Source organism: Aotus nancymaae, unplaced genomic scaffold, assembly GCF_030222135.1.
Source record: "Aotus nancymaae isolate 86718 unplaced genomic scaffold, 86718_ANA_hifiasm-v0.15.2.pri h1tg000057l, whole genome shotgun sequence".
Lineage (NCBI taxonomy): Eukaryota > Metazoa > Chordata > Mammalia > Primates > Aotidae > Aotus > Aotus nancymaae.
The window spans coordinates 22,596,479-22,614,212 of record NW_026988471.1 but is presented as its reverse complement, the minus strand read 5'-3'; the positions used below and the strand labels follow the sequence as shown (position 1 = coordinate 22,614,212).

Below are 17,734 nucleotides of genomic sequence, written 5' to 3'. Positions count from 1 at the left end.
GTTTGGCAATGCAGCATATATTTGATTATGTCTGAGGAAACTCATGTGAAATAAAAAATAGCTCCAACAAGCATTGAGCACCCATTACTAATATGGTGTGTATGAAAGTCCTTTGTAATTGGTAAAGTACTTCACAATTTTTTTTTTTAAAGAAGGGTTGTGCTCTGTCACCCAGGCTGGAGTGCAGTGATGTGATTACAGGTCACTGCAACCTCAATCACTGGGGATCAAGTGATCTTCTGGCCTTGGCCTCTCTAGGTAGAACTACAGGTATGCACAGCCACCCTTGCCTAATTTTTAACTTTTTGGAGAGGCAGGGTCTCAAGGTGTTGCCCAGGCTGGTCTTGAACTCCTGGCCTCAAGCTATCCTCCCACCTTGGCCTCCCAAAGTGTTGGGATTATAGGCATGAGCCTCTGTGTCTGGCCCAATACTATTTAAAAATTATTAGTAGTATCAAAAATTGCTAGGTAGTGGATTTGGAAAAAGGAGCAGGTAAGATTTTTTACCTTGAAGGTGTTCAGTGTCTAATGGCAAGTCAAACATGCAATCTGAATGCTTAAAGATAATACATTCATAATTAAACAATAAAAATATAAACGTTTATAGAAGAAGGAAGAATTGGCTTGGCTATGCTGGCATATTATTCAATGATTTAATTTAAAAATTTTGAAATTACACTTTTTAGTCATTTCATTCTGGGGCTAGGGATGCCTGTTGGTTTTATTTAAAACCGTAGCATAAATTATGCTGCTGCTTTTGTCTCAATTTACTTTATTTCTGTTTCATAGTTTTTTTCTTCATGGGTAGGAGTAGTTGAAATGTTTGCTTTTTTTTTTTTAGTTGCTGGTAATCATGATTTTTTTTTTTTTTTGAGACGGAGTTTCACTCTTGTTGCCCAGGCTGGAGCACGAACTCGGCTCACTGCAACTTCTGCTTCCTGGGTTCAAGCAATTCTCCTGCCTTAGCCACCCAAGAAGCTGGGATTGCAGGCATGTGCCACCATGTCTGGCTAATTTTATATATTTAGTAGAGACACAGTTTCTCCATGTTGGTCAGACTGGTCTCGAACTCCCGACCTCAGGTGATCTGCCTACTTCAGCCTCCCAAAGTGCTGGGATTACAGGGTGAGCCACCACTCCTGGCTCATGATATTTTTTAACAAAAGGTTCTGCCTTCCTAAATAAAGGATATAGTCTATGCACTAAATTAAATGAAGGTACTTCAGTGTATTGGCTAAGAGAGTGGCGATCGGTGTCAGAAAAATGTTTATATCTAACTTTACCATTGAGTATCACTTTAAGTAAATCAAAACATTTAATCTTTAGTAGCCTGTTTTGTGTAATGGTGGAAAGAATACCTATCTTACTAGACTGTTTTGAGATTTTACTGAGAGGACACAAAATATCATAATGACTGGCACATAATATGCTCTACCTTCTTTTTGCAATCCTATGAGGCTCTAGCTATAAAACAAAACAAAACAGAAAAACAGCTGTTTGTTTCATGTATATAAAAAGAATGATCAGTACTCCCAAAGTACTGGGATTACAGGTGTGAGCCACTGCACTGTGCCATAATTCCAGTTCTTTAAACACTTTTTTCCCCAAAACCTACATCTTGTGGTTGAATTGTCTTATTTATTTATTTTTCTTGAGACCGAGTTTCATTCTTGTTGCCTGGGCTGGAATGCAATGGTGTGATCTTGGCTCACTGCAACCTCTGCCTCCCAGGTTCAAGTGATTCTCCTGCCTCGGCCTCCCAAGCAGCTGGGATTACAGGCCCCCGCCACCACGCCCAGCTAATGTTTGTATTTTTAGTGGAGATGGGGTTTCACCATGTTGGCCAGGCTATTCTGGAACTCCTGACCTCAGGTGATCCCCCACCTTGGCCTCCTAAAGTACTGGGATTACAGGCATCAGCTACCATGCCTGGCATCAATTGTCTTTTATTTCAAATTATTAGAAAACATTAGATGTTTAGTGTATGTCTGTCAGGAGAAATGGAAAATTCATATCTCTTGCTTAATAAGCTGATCTTCCTGTGAACTGAGAATTTGCTTTAATTTTGAAACATAAGCCACATAAATTTGAGTAAATTATATGATAAAACCTTCTCATTTGTTATCTAATACTCATTCACCTTAAATCAAATTAAGTTCTTTCTAAATCTAATATTTAAGTTAGGAAAATGACACTGTGAAAGTACCAGATGAAAACATGGGAGAATTTTGTTTATAATCTCAGAGTAGAGAGGTCTAACTATGTAAGGAAAGATCTAGTACATAAAAACAATTTTAAGATTCTGCATGGCAACAAAATACCTATTTTTGTTTTGTGCTGTTAGAAGATCACACACTGTGTAATTTAGAATGAACAGAAATTCATTGACTCACAGTTCTGTAGACTAGAAAGTCCAATATCAAGGCATCTGGTCAGTGCTTTCTTGCTGTGTCATAACATGACAGAAGATAGCATCATGTAGCAGAAGGGCAAAGAGGAACAGAATGCACAGGATAGGGGTGAACTCACTCTCACAATAATGAATCTACTCCTTTGATGTCAGCTACATTAGTCCATTTATGAGGGTGGAGGCCTCAAGACATACACACTTTTTAAAGGTCCTACCTCCCAGTACCCGTCAAAATGGCAATTAAATTTCTCTCTCTCTCTCTCTCTCTCTCTCTCTCTCTCTCTCTCTCTCTATCTCTATCTCTCTATCTCTCTCTCCTCTTGTTCTGTCACCCAGGCTAGAATGCAGTGGCACTGACTCACATCAGCTCAATGCAAACTTCGCCTCCCAGGTTCAAGCGATTCTCATGCCTCAGCCTCCTGAGTACCTGAGATTACAGGTGTTCGTTACCACACCCGGCTAATTTCTGTGTTTTTAGTAGAGATGGAGTTTCACCATGTTGGCCAGGCTGATCTTGAACTCCTGACCTCAAGTGATCCACCTGCCTTGACTTCCCAAAGTGCTGGGATTACCGGTGTGAGTCACCAAGCCCGGCTGGCAATTAAATTTCAGTGTGAGTTTTGGAGGGGAAAAACTCAAACCATAGCAATACTAATCCAAAAGATAAATGATATTATTTGCAGGAAAATATTTGCATTTTCTTTTACAGACAGAGCACTTACCTTTAAAATAAATAAGGCTGGGCAACATGGTGAAACCCTGCCTCTATAAAACAAAAATTAGCCAGCCCTCTACCTGTAGTCCTAGCTACTCAGGAGGCTGAGGCAGGAGAATTGATTGAGCTGGGAGGTAGAGGCTGAGATGAGCTGTGATTGCATCACCGCACTCCAGCCTGGGTGAGAGAGTGAGACCCTGTCTCACAAATTAAAAATAAATACATAAAAATAAATAAATAAATAAATAAATAAATAAATAAATAAATAAATAAATAAATTCTAGAACTCACTAAACACAAGACTAGTGATCTTGTGAAGTAACATGTAAATGATATGAACAGAACTATCATAGGAAAAGCATTATAAATGACTTTTAAAGATATATAATGTATTTGTCTTTATTCATGATGTAAATAAGAATTAAAACTAAAATGAGATAACATTCTTTATCCTAAAAAATTAGCAAAGATCAGTAAGTTTGATAATACCTTGCTGGTGAGCACCCTAAAATATTGCTAGTTAACAATGGTACTTCAGTGGATGTCAGTTTGCACACATCTCACTAGATTAGAAATGACACACGCCTTTTGAGCCAGTAGTTCTACTTTTAGGATTTATTAATATGTTTATACTCATATGAAATGATACAGTTATTTGTTATTTATAATTATTTATTACAATATTGTTGCCAATAGGAAAATAATGAAAACAGCCTAAGTATCCATAAGAAGGGGATAGGTTTAACTATGGCACATCCATACAGTGGGACATCATGTAGCTGTTGAAAAAGAGTGAGGCAGGCTGGATGCAATATCTCAGGCCTGTAATCCCAGCACATTGGCAGGCCAAGGTGGGAAGGTCACTTGAGTCCAAGAGTTTGAGACCATCCTGGGCACCATTTAATTTTTAAAATTTAAAAATTAGCTGGGTGTGTTGGTGCCTGCCTGTAGTCCCATGTACTCTGGAGGCTGAAGCAAGGGGATTGCTTGCCTTTGAGATTGTAGCGAGCTGTAATCATGCCACTGCACTCAAGCCTGGGTGACAGAGTGAGACCCTGTCTGTAAAAAAAAAAAAAAAAAAGAATGAGGCAGGTCTTTATATACTTACATGGAAACTACTTAACATACACATTGTTCTATAAAAAGAATATATAGGCCAGGCGTGGTGGCTCATGCCTGTAATCTCAGCACTTTGGGAGACCAGGGTGGGCAGATTACCTGAGGTCAGGAGTTTGAGACCAGCTTGGCCAACATGATAAAACCCTGTCTCTACTAAAAATACAAAAATTAGCCAGGCATGATGGCGCACACCTGTAATCCCAGCTACTCGGGAGGCTGAGGCAGGAGAATCATTTGAACCCAGGAGGCAGAGGTTGCATTGAGCCGAGATTGCGCCACCGCACTGCAACCTGGGCTACAGAGTGAGACTCTGTCTCAAAAAAATAACTAAATAAAATAAAAATAAAAAATAGAATGTGTATAGGATGCATCATGTGTTTTTAAAAAATATACTTTGGTTTATGTGTATAAATATGTATGGAAGAATAAACAAACTGAAAACAGTAATTGCTTACTGAAGGAGACATGGTTGTTGGAGACTCAGTGGTAAGATTTCCTCTTTACTATATATTCCTTCATACCTGCTGCATGTTGTACCATTTGCTTTTAATGCCTATTAAGAAAGTATAATAAGTAAATTTAAAAATGAAAACAAATACAGTATATATCATTTGTTTTCTTTTTACTAGGCATATTTGATGAGACCTTCTATAATATTTTTTGATGAAATAGATGGATTAGCTCCAGTTCGCTCTAGCAGGCAAGATCAGATCCACAGGTAATTTTTCTTTATCTGATTATCTTGAGTTCCTTTTTACCCATTGACTTGGTAGTTAGTCTTAGCCCTTAACTAAGTACTCTGAGGCTTACAAAGAATTTTAGGCCGGGCATGATGGCTCACGTACTTTGGGAGGCGGAAGCAGGTGGATCATGGAGTCAGGAGATCAAGACCAGCCTGGCTAACAAGGTGAAACCCCATCTCTACTAAAAATACTAGCCAGGCATAGTGGCACGCACCTGTAGTCCCAGCTACTCGGGAGGTTGAGGCAGGAGAATCGCTTGAACCCAGGAGGCGGAGGTTGCAGTGAGCCAAGATCTCGCCACTGCACTCCAGCCTGGGTGACACAGCGAGACTCTGTCTCAAAAAAACCAAAGAATTTTAAAACATAATCTGTGTCTGTGAGGAATACTTCTTTCTCTTAGTACAGGGGTCAGCACACCACAGCCTGTGAGCAAAATCCAGGCCTCTGTGTGTTTTTGTAAATGAAGTTGTATTGGATTGCAACCATGTTCGTTCCTTAAGCATTGTCTGCTGTTTGTTTTGTGCTACAAGAATAGAGTTGAGCAGCTGTGAAAGACTGAATGACTTGCAAAGTTTACAACATTTACTGTGTGGGCTTTTAATTTTTTTTTTTTTTAATTTGTTTTAGAGATGATGTCTTGCTCTGTTGCCCAGGCTGGTTTTGAACTCCTGGCCTCAAACCATCCTCCTGTCTCAGCCTCCCGAAGTGCTGAGATTACAGGCATGAGCCACTGTGTCCAGCCTATCTGACCTTTTACAGCAAAGGTTGCCTCATCCTAATTTGGCATAATTTTTTTTTAAATTTAAATTTAAATTTAAATTTTTTAATTTGGAGACACAGTTTTATTCTGTCATCCAGGCTGGAGTTCAGTGGCACAGTCGTGGCTCACTGCAACCTCCGCCTCCTGGGTTCAAGTGATTCTCATGTCTCAGTCTCCCAAGTAGCTGGGATTACAGGCATGTGCTGCCATGCCTGGCTAATTTTTATAGTTGTAGTAGAGATAGTGTTTTGCCATATTGGCCAGGCTGGTCTTGAACTCCAGGCCTCAAGTGATCTGCCTACCTCTGCCTCCCAAAGTGCTAGGATTACATACATGAGCCACTATGCATGGCAGTAGCATAATGCTTTAAATTTATCCATGTCATGTATTTTTTTTTTTGAGATGGAGTCTCGCTGTCTTGCCCAGGCTGGAGTGCAGTGGTTCAATCTCTGCTCACTGCAACCTCCACCTCCTGGGCTCAAGTGATTCTCCTGCCTCAGCCTCCCAGGTAGCTGGGACTACAGGTGCCCACCACCACTCTCATCTAATTTTTGTATTTTTAGTAGAGATGAGGGTTTCACCACGATGGCCAGGCCAGTCTCAAACTCCTGGCCTCAAATGATCTGCCTGCCTTGGCCTCCCAAAGTGCCAGGATTATAGGCGTGAGCTACTGTACCTGGCCTCCATGTCATGTATGCTAATATTTTATTCTTTCTCACTCCTCTGTAGTATTCCTTAATGTCTATGTGTGTGTGTATACCACTCTTTATTTTTCCATCTACCATCTGATGGAGATTTGTTTTGCTTCTATTTTTAGCTATTATTATACTGCTACTACAGGTTGAGCATCTCAAATCCAAAAATCTGAAATCTGAAATGTTCCAACATTTGAAACTTTTTGAATGCTCACATGACACAGGAAACTCTCAGTGAAGCTTTTTTGGTTTTGAATTTTGGGATTTGGGAAGTTCCACTGGTAAATATAATGCAAATATTCCAAAATCTGAAAAAAATCCCACATTCAAAATAATTCTGGTCCCAAGCATTTTTAAGAGACTGGGTCTCATTCTGTTACCTAGGCGGGAGTGCAGTGGTGTGATTATAGCTCACTGTAACCTCAAACTTCTAGGCTCAAGTGATCCTCCTGTCTCAGCCTCCTGCGTAGCTAGAAGTACAGGCATGCACTATCCCACCTTGCTAATTTTTGTATTTTTTTGTAGAGGTGGCGTCTCGCTATGTTGCCCAGGTTGGTTTCTAACACCTAGTCTCAAGCGAGCCCTCCATCTTGGCCTCCCAAAGCATCTCTACAAGTTTTTGTGTGGGCATGTTTTCTTTTCTGTTGGATAAATGCCTGAGCGAGGAATTTTTTTGGATCCTATGGTAAATGTACATTTAAATTTGTAAGGTAACACTGTACTGTTTTCCAAAGTGGTTTTACTATTTTTATTTTCCTATTACGTATGATAATTTGAGTTGTTTCTCATCCTTGCCAACAATTGTTGTTGTTAACTGTCTTTAACTTTAGCCATCCTGGTGGGTGTACAGTAATGGATTTAATTTACATTAATAGTAATGCAAATAATATTGAGCTTTAATATTAATCCAGTAATACTGAGAATCTTTGTGTTTATTGCCCATTTATATATTTTTATTTGTGAAATGTCTGCTAAAATCTTTTGCCTCCTTTTTTAAAACCAGAAATTAGATTGTCTGAATTATTGTGTTGTAGTCCTTGTTTTTTTTTTTTTTTTTTTTTTTTGAGACAGAGTCTTTTTTTTTTTTTGAGACGGAGTTTCGCTCTTGATACCCAGGCTGGAGTGCAATGGCGCGATCTCGGCTCACCGCAACCTCCGCCTCCTGGGTTCAGGCAATTCTCCTGCCTCAGCCTCCTGAGTAGCTGGGATTACAGACACGCGCCACCGTGCCCAGCTAATTTTTTGTATTAGTAGAGACGGGGTTTCACCATGTTGACCAGGATGGTCTCGATCTCTTGACCTCGTGATCCACCCGCCTCGGCCTCCCAAAGTGCTGGGATTACAGGCTTGAGCCACCGCGCCCGGCCCGAGACAGAGTCTTATTCTGTTTCCCTGATGGTGCGGTCTCAGCTTACTGCCACCTCTGCCTTCCAGGTTCAGGTGATTCTCCTGGCTCAGCCTCCCGAGTAGCTGGGATTACAGGCATGTGCCACCACGCCTAGCTAATTTTTGTATTTTTAGTAGAGACAGGGTTTCGCCATGTTGGCCAGACTGCTCTCGAACTTCTGACCTCAAGTGATCCGCCCGCCTTGGCCTCCCAAAGTGCTGGGATTATAGGCATGAGCCACCACCCCTGGCCCAGTCTTTGTATATTCTTTACGCAAGTCTTTTGTTGGATCTTTGTTTTGAATTTTTTTTCTGGTGTTCTGGCTTGTGTCTTTGTTTGCTTAGTTATGACTTTTGAAGAGCAAACGATTTTAATTTTGATAAAGCCACAATATAGATTTAAAAAATATATCTGTGCCTTTGAAAATATGAACAGTTTTAGCTCCTAATTTTTTTTTTTTTTTTTTTTTTTTTAACTCTCATTCTGTCACCCAGGCTGGAGTGCAGTGGCAGGATCTTGGCTCATTGCCACCCCTACCTCCCGGGTTCAAGCAATTCTCCTGCCTCCACCTTGAGTAGCTGGGATTACAGGCATGCGCCACCACACCCAGCTAGTTTTTGTATTTTTAGTAGAGACAGGGTTTCATCATGATGGCCAGGCTGGTCTCGAACTTCTGACCTCAAGTGATCTACCCGCCTCGGCCTCCCAGAGTGCTGGGACTAAAGGTGTGAGCCACTGTGCTTGGCTTTAGCTCTTAATATTTAAGTCAATGATTCACTTTAAGTTAATGTTTGTGTATCAATATGAGGTGAGGGTTTGAGTTAATTTTTTTTTTTTTTTTTTTTTTTGAGACGGAGTCTTGCTCTGTCAACAGGCTGGAGTGCAGTGGCGAAATCTCGGCTCACTACAACCGCCGCCTCCTGGGTTCAAGCGATTCTTCCGCCTCAGCCTCTCAAGTAGCTGGGACCACAGGCGTGTGCCACCATGCCCGGCTAATTTTTTTTGTAGTTTTAGTAGAGACGGAGTTTCACCATGTTGGCCAGGATGGTCTCGATCTCTTGACCTCGTGATCCCCCTGCCTTGGTCTCCCAAAATGCTGGGCTTACAGGTGTGAGCCACTGTGCCTGGCCTGAGTTAATTTTGTAGATAGTTTAAGATATGGACTGAAGTTTATTTTTTTAATAGAATTTTTTTTTTTGAGATAGAGCCTCGTTCTGTTGCCTAGGCTGGAATGCAGTTGTGCGATCTCAGCTCACTGCAGCCTTCACCTTGCCGGTTCAAGTGATTCTTGTGCTTCAGCCTCCTGAGTAGCTGGGATTGCAGGTGTGTGCCACCACGCCTGGTGAATTTTTGTATATTTAGTAGAGAGGGGTTTCACCATGTTGGCCAGGCTGGTCTCAAACTCCTGACCTCAGGTGATTCTCTCACCTTGGCCTCCTAAAGTGCTGGGATTACAGGTTTGAGCCACAACACCTATTTTTAATAGAGATATTCATTTATTCCAAGACCATATGTTGAAGAGTTTACTTTGTCTTTATTAAATTTCTTGGCATATCTTTGTCAAAAATTGACCATATAAATGTGTGTCTATTCCTAGATTTGTTAGTTGATTCCATTGATCTACAGGTCTATTCTTATACTATTGTCTTGATTAATGTAGCTTTACATTAGTTCTTTTTGGTGTAAGTCCTCCAACCTTGTTCTATTTCAAAATTGTTGTCGTCATCTGTTGTCTTTCCATATATATTTTTAAAGCCTCTTGTCAGTTTCTTTAGAAAAGACTGTTGGGATTTATTTGGGATTGGATTTAATCCTTGGATCTATTTGGGAAGAATTGCATCCTTAACTTATTCATCTTTCAATCTATGAACATGGTAAATCTGTTCATTTATTTAGGTATTCTTTAATTTCCTTTTTTTGTGTTTTACAGTTTTTATCATAAGGATCTTAGGCATCTTTTGTTTAATGTATTCCTAAATACTTTATTGTTCATTTAATGTCAATGGAGTTTTAAGAGAAAATTTATTTCCTTATTGCTTACTGCTGGTATATAAAAATACAACAGAGTTTATAGACTTTGTATTCACAACCTTGCTAAATTCATTTATTAGTTCTATTAGTTTTTTGTGGTTTTATACATGTATCTTAGTTTTTAGGGTTTTATACATGTATCTTATTTGCAAATAAAGATACTTTTACTTCTTCCTTTCCACTCTATGTCTTTTATTTCTTTTTCTTCTTTGGCTAGAATTCACAGTTAAGTAGTAATGGTGATAATAGAAATCATTGCCTTGTTTCTTCAGTGGCTGTAAAACATTGAGACTTTCACTGTTGACTGTGATTTTAACTAAGTCTTTCATAGGTGCCCTTTATTACATTGAGGGATTTCCACTACATTCCACTACATTGCTGTGAGGGTTTATTTTACTGGGATAGAGTACCGAACTTTGTAACATATTTTTTTTCTGCCTCTTTTGAATTGATCATATGGCTTTTCTCCTGTGTTCTATTAAGGTAGAACATTATTCTGATAGAATTTCAGATTTTTTTTTTGGAGATGGAATCTTGTTCTTTCACCCATGCTGGAGTGCAATGGTGCGATCTCGGCTCACTGCAACCTCCACCTCCTGGGTTCAAGTGATTCTCCTGCTTTAGCCTACTGAGTAGCTAGGATTATAGGTGCCTGCCACCATGCCGGCTAATTTTTGTATGTTTAGTAGAGACAGGGTTTCACCATGTTGGTCAGGCTTGTCTTGAACTCCTGACCTTAGGTGATCCACCTGCCTTGGCCTACCAAAGTGCTGGGGTTACGGGTGTGAGCCCCTGTGTGCGGCTTGAATTTTAGATATTGAAATAACTTTGCATCCTTAGAATAAACCCTATTTGCTCATAATATATTGTCTTTTAAAAAAATTGTTGGATTCAACTTGCTAATATAAAAGTATTTTATCACCTGCTTTAATGAAATTTTCATCTGTAATTACTCTTAAAATATCTGCATCTGGTTTTGGAATCAGGTGATTTTGATGTATATTAGATGAGAGATACACTGGGTGTGATGGCTTATGCCTGTAATCCCACCATGTAGGGAGGCTGAGGCAGTAGGATCTCTTGAGCCCAGGAGTGCAAGAGCAGCCTAGGCAACATAGTGAGACCCTGTCCCGTAAAAAAAAAAAAAAAAAAATAGATGAGATGGCATTCTCTCTTTCCCTATTTTCTAAGGGTGTTTGTGTAAGTTTGGTGTTATTCATTTCTCTCTATATTTAATATATATGTATTTTTTATTTTATTTTATTGCACTTTAGATTCTGGGGTACATGTGCAGACCATGCAGGATTGTTGCATAGATACATACATGGCATTGTGGTTTGCTGCCTCCATCCCCCCGTCTCCTGTATCTGGCATTTCTCCCCATATTATCCCTCCCTACCCTCCTTGTCCCTCCCCTGTTCCCCTGCAACAGATCCCAGTGTGTGATGCTCACCTCCCTGTGTCCATGTGTTCTCATTGTTCAACACTTGCCTATTGAGTGAGAACATGTGGGGTTTGATTTTCTCTTCTTGTGTCAGTTTGCTGAGAATGATGGTTTCCAGATTCATCCATGTCCTTACAAAGGACACGAACTCATCATTTTTTATGGCTGCATAGTATTCCATGGTATATATGTGACACATTTTCCTTGTCCAGTCTATCATCGATGGACATTTGGGTTGGTTCCAGGTCTTTGCTATTGTAAACAGTGCCACAATGAACATACGTGTGCATGTGTCTTTATAATAGAATGATTTATAATCCTTTGGATATATACCCAGTAATGGGATTGCTGGGTCAAATGGAATTTCTATTTCTAGGTCCTTGAGGAATCGCCACACTGTCTTCCACAGTGGTTGAACTAATTTACACTCCCACCAATAGTGTAAAAGTGTTGCTATTGCTCCACATCCTCTCCAGCATCTGTTATCTCCAGATTTTTTAATGATCACCGTTCTAACTGGTGTGAGATGGTATCTATATGTGGTTTTGATTTGCATTTCTCTAATGACCAGTGGTGATGAGCATTTTTTCGTATGTTTGTTGGCCTCATATATGTCTTCTTTTGAAAAGTATCTATTCATGTCCTTTGCCTACTTTTGAATGGGTTTGTTTTCTTCTTGTAAATCTGTTTTAGTTCTTTGTAGATTCTGGATATTAGCCCTTTGTCAGATGGGTAGATTGCAAAAATTTTTTCCCATTCTGTTCGTTGCCGGTTCACTCTAATGATAGTTTCTTTTGTTGTACAGAAGCTCTGGAGTTTAATTAGATCCCATTTGTCTATTTTGGCTTTTGTTGCCAGTGGTTTTGGTGTCTTAGTCATGAAGTCCTTGCCTATGCCTATGTCCTGAATGTTTTTACCTAGGTTTTCTTCTAGGGTTTTTATGGTATTAGGTATTATGTTTAAATCTTTAATCCATTTGGAGTTAATTTTAGTGTAGTGTGTCAGGAAGGGGTCCATTTTCTACTTTCTGCACATGGCTAGCCAGTTTTCCCAACACCATTTATTAAACAGGGAATCCTTTCCCCATTGCTTGTTTTTGTCAGGTTTGTCAAAGATCAGATGGTTGTAGATTTGTGGCATTGATTCTGAGGCCTCTGTTCTGTTCCATTGGTCTATATCTCTGTTTTGGTACCAGTACTATGCTATTTTGAATACTGTAGCCTTGTAGTATAGTTTGAAGTCAGGTAGTGTGATGCCTCCAGCTTTGTTCTTTCTGCTTAGGGTTGTCTTGGCTATGCAGGCTCTCTTTTGGTTCCATATGAAGTTTAAGGTGTTTTTTTTCCAGTTCTGTGAAGAGGGTCATAGGTAGCTTGATGGAGATAGCATTGAAATTATAAATTACTTTGGGCAGTATAGCCCATTTTCACAATATTGATTCTTCCTAACCATGAGCATGGAATGTTTTTCCATCTGTTTGTGTCCTCTCTTACTTCCTTGAGCAGTGGTTTATAGTTCTCCTTGAAGAGGTCCTTTACATCCTTTGTTAGGTGTATTTCTAGGTAGTTTATTCTCTTTGTAGCAGTTGTGAATGGCCGTTTATTCTTCATTTGGCTCTCTTTAAGTCTGTTATTTGTATATAGAAATGCTTCTGATTTCTGTACATTGATTTTGTACCCTGAGACTTTGGTGAAATTGCTTATCAATTTAAGGAGATTTTGGGCTGAGACAATGAGATCTTCTAAATATACAATCATGTCCTCTGCAAATAGAGACAATTTGACTTCCTCCTTTCCTAATTGAATACCCTTTATTTCTTTTTCTTGCCTGATGACTCTGGCTAGAATTTCCAATATTATATTGAACAGGAGTGGTGAGAGAGGGCATCATTGTCTAGTGCGAGATTTCATAGGGAGTGCTTCCAGTTTTTGCCCATTAAGTATGATATTGGCTGTGGGTTTGTTGTAAATCGCTTTTATTATTTTGTGATACATTCCGTTGATACCTAGTTTCTTGAGAGTTTTTAGCATAAAGGGCTGTTCAATTTTGTCAAAGGCCTTCTCTGCATCTTTTGAGATAATCATGTGGTTTTTGTCTTTGGTTCTGTTTATGTGGTGGATTATATTTATAGACTTGAGTATGTTGAACCAGCCTTGCATCCCTGGGATGAAGCTTACTTGATCATGATGGATAAGCTTTTTGATGTGCTGTTGCAATCGGTTTGCCAGTATTTTATTGAAGATTTTTGCATCTGTGTTCATCATGGATATTGGCCTGAAGTTTTCTTTTTTTGTTGAGTCTCTGCCGGGTTTTGGTATCAGGATGATGTTGGTCTCATAAAATGATTTGGAAAGAAATCTCTCTTTTTGTATTGTTTGGAATAGTTTCAGAAGGAGTGGTACCAGCTCCTCTTTGTATGTCTGGTAGAATTTGGCTGTGAACCCATCTGGACCTGGGCTTTTTTGGTTGGTAGGCTATTAATTGCTGCCTCAACTTCAGCCCTTGTTATTGGTCTATTCAGCGTTTCAACTTTTTCCTGGTTTAGGCTTGGGAGAGTGCAAGTGTCCAGGAATTTATCCATTTCGTCCAGGTTTACTGGTTTATGTGCATAGAGTTGTTTGTGGTAATCTCTGATGGTAGTGTGTATTTCTGTGGAATTGGTGGTGATATCCCCTTTATCGTTTTTTATTGCATCTATTTGATTCTTCTCTCTTTTCTTTTTTATTAATCTGGCTAGCGGTCTGTCTATTTTGTTGATCTTTTCAAAAAACCAGCTCTTTGATTTATCGATTTTTTTGAAGGGTTTTTTGTGTCTCTGCCTCCTTCAGTTTTGCTCTGATCTTAGTTATTTCTTGTCTTCTGCTAGCTTTTGAGTTTTTTTGATCTTGCTCCTCTAGCTCCTTCAATTTTGATGATAGGGTGTCAATTTCAGATCTTTCCTTGTTTCTCATGTAGGCATTTATTGCTATAAATTTTCCTCAAGACACTGCTTTAAATGTCCCAGAGATTCTGGTACATTATGTCTTTGTTCTCATTGGTTTTGAGGAACATCTTTATTTCTGCCTTCTTTTCATTGTTTATGCAGTCATCATTGAAGAGCCAGTTGTTCAATTTCCATGAAGTTGTGCAGTTCTGAGTTAGTTTCTTAATCTTCAGTTCTAATTTGATTGCACTGTGGTCTGAGAGACTGTTATGATTTCCTTCTTTTACATTTTCTGAGGAGTGATTTACTTCCAATTATGTGGTCAGTTTTAGAGTAGGTGCAATGTGGTGCTGAGAAGAATGTATATTCTGTGGAGTTGGGGTGGAGAGTTCTGTAGATGTCTATTAGGTTTGCTTGGTCCAGATCTGAGTTCAAGTCCTGGATATCCTTGTTCATTTTCTGTCTCGTTGATCTGTCTAATATTGACAGTGGAGTGTTAAAGTCTCCCAGTATTATTGTGTGGGAGTCTAAGTCTATTTGTAGGTTGTTAAGAACTTGCTTATGTATCTGGGTGCTCCTGTATTGGGGACGTATATATTTAGTATCATTAGCTCATCTTGTTGCGTTGATCCTTTTACCATTATGTAATGCCCTTTTTTGTCTCTTTTGATCTTTGTTGGTTTAAAGTCTGTTTTATCAGAGACTAGGATTGCAGCTGCTCCTTTTTTTTGCTCTCCATTTTCTTTGTAAATATTCCCCCATCCTTTTATTTTGAGTCTATGCATCCTTGCACGTGAGATGGATTTCCTGGATACAGCACACCGATAGGTTTTGACTTTTTATCCAATTTGCCAGTCTGTGTCTTTTGATTGTGGCATTTAGCCTATTTACATTTAAAGTTAATATTGTTATGTGTGAATTTGATTCTTCCATTTTGATGCTAGCTGGTTGTTTTGCCTGTTAGTTGATGCCGTTTCTTCATTGTGTTGATGCTCTTTACCATTTGGTACATTTTTGGAGTGGCTGGTACTGGTTGTTCCTTTCTATGTTTAGTGCTTCTTTCAGGAGCTCTTGTAAGCCAGGCCAGGTGGTGATGAAATCTCTCAGCAGTTGCTTGTTCATAAAGGATTTTATTTCTCCTTCACTTATGAAGCTTAGTTTGGCTGGATATGAAATTCTAGCTTGAAAGTTCTTTTCTTTAATAATGTTAAATATTGGCCCCCACCCTCTTCTGCCTTGTGGTGTTTCTGCCAAGAGATCCTCTGTGAGTCAGATGGGCTTCCCTTTGTGGGTAACGTGACCTTTATCTCCAGTTGCCCTTAGCATTTTTTCCTTCATTTCAACCCTGGTGAATCTGACGATTATGTGCCTTGGGTTTGCTCTTCTTGAGGAATATCTTTGTGGTGTTCTCTGTATTTCCTAGACTTGAATATTGGCCTGCCTTACTAGGTTGGGGAAGTTCTCCTGGATAATATCCTGAAGAATGTTTTCCAGCTTGGATTCATTCTGTCTGTCACATTCAGGTACACCTATCAAATGTAGATTAGGTCTTTTCACATAATCCCATATTTCTTGGAGGCTTTGTTTGTTTCTTTTGACTCTTTTTTCTCTAATCTTGCCTTCTCGTTTTATTTCATTGAGTTGATCTTCAATCTCTGATATCCTTTCTTCTGCTTGGTTGATTTGGCTATTGAAACTTGTGTATGCTTCGCGAAGTTCTCATGTTGTGTATTTCAGCTCCATCAAGTCATTTATATTCTTCTCTAAGCTGTTTAGTCTCAGCATTTTGTCAATCCTTTTTTCAATGTTCTTAGTTTCTTTGCATTGGGTTAGAACATGCTCTTTTAGCTCAGAGAAGTTTGTTATTACCCACCTTCTGATGCCTGTTTCTGTCAATTCATCAGACTCATTCTCCATCCAGCTTTGTTCCCATGCTAGTGAGGAGTTGTGATCCTTTAGAGGAGGAGAGTCGTTCTGGTTTTTGGTGTTTTCATTCTTTTTGTGCTGGTTTCTTCCCATCTTTGTGGGTTTATCTACCTGTGGTCTTTGTAGTTGGTGACTTTCAGATGGGGACTCTGAGTGGACGTCCTTTTTATTGATGTTGAAATTACTTCTTTCTGTTTTTTAGTTTTTCTTCTACCAGTCAGGCCCCTCTGCTGTAGGACTGCTGGAGGTCCACTGCAGACCCTGCTTGCCTGGGGATCACCTGCAGTGGCTGCAGAACAGTAAGGGTTGCCACCAGTTTCTTCTGTTATCTTTCTCCCAGAACGCTACCTGCCAGATGTCAGCCTGAGCTCTCCTTTATGAGGTGTCTCTTTGGATATACGTGGGTTGGGGAGCTGCTTGAGGAGACAGTCTGTCCCTTATAGGAGCTCAAGTGCTGAGCTGGGAGCTCCGTTGTTGTGTTCAGAGCTGCTGGGCAGGTATGTTTAAGTCTGCTGCAGTGGAACTCATAACTGCCTTTTTCCCCAGGTGCTCTGTCCTGGGAAGTTGGGACTTTATTTATAAGTTCCTGACATGCTGCTGCATGTTTTCAGAGATGCCCTGACCAGCAAGGAGGTAGCCTAGTCACAGTCTGCCAGCAGAGGCGTTGCTGAGCTGTCATGGGCTCTGCCCAGCTGCTGTGTGAACTTCCTTGCGGTTTTGTTTACAGAGGTATAGTTAGAACTATCTCTGTAGTGGCGGACTGCCTCAGTATTGGCGGATTGCCTCAGTAATGGCGGATTGCCTCAGTAATGGTGGTTTGCCTCGGTAATGGCAGACTGCCTCGGTAATGGCGGACTGCCTCGGTAATGGTGGACTGCCTTGCTAATGGCGGACTGCCTTGGCATTGATGGACTGCCTCGGTAATGGCAACACCATTCCCCCCACAGAGCTGGACTGTTCTGGGTCCAGCTGCTCTTGCTGGGAAACTCTCAATCCAGAGTATTTCAGATTGCTGGTCTTTGTAGGGGTGGGGCCAGCCGAGCCAGATCACCAGACTCCGTGTTTCAGCCCCCCTTTTTTCAGTTGAATGGGCGGCTCTGTCTCCCAGGTGTTCCAGGTGCCAGTTGAAATGGCCGTCCAGATTTGTGTGAGTTTTTGTGCAGAGACCCGCTGCGCCAGCTGAAACAGTGGTGCTGGAAACTCGTGGAGCTTTTCAGCCTGGGAATCTCCTGGTCTGTGGGCCGTAATAGGTTGTTTGGAAATGTGATCACACACCTTTGTGTTGTTCTTGCTGGGATCTGCGCTCCAGAGTTGTTTCTATTTTGCCATCTTGGATCCCCCTCTGGTGTTATTCATTTCTTAAGTGTGTGAGAGAATTCACCAGTGAAAATATCTGGGTCTTGAGTTTTTTTACTCCATTTTTTTTGAGATCGAGCTTCGCTCTGTCACCCAGGCTGGAGTGCAGTGGTGTGATCTTAGCTCATCACAGCCTCCTCCTCTCATGTTCAAGTGATTCTCCTGCCTCAGCCTCCCAAATAGCTGAGATTATAGGTGTGCACCACCACACCCAGCTAATTTGTGCTT

At 40.3% G+C, this 17,734-nt stretch overlaps 1 protein-coding gene across 4 annotated transcripts in view; it reads left to right on the top strand.

The window, feature by feature from the left end:
- The window catches only part of ATAD2B (ATPase family AAA domain containing 2B), a 194,084-nt gene that overhangs the window by 67,474 nt on the left and 108,876 nt on the right, over positions 1-17,734 (top strand). For all 4 annotated transcript variants that reach the window (XM_064363892.1, XM_064363891.1, XM_064363890.1 and 1 more), the window contains one exon: positions 4,874-4,962. In XM_064363892.1, coding sequence (XP_064219962.1) covers positions 4,874-4,962 — 89 coding nt within the window. The remainder of the gene's footprint in view (positions 1-4,873; positions 4,963-17,734) is intronic.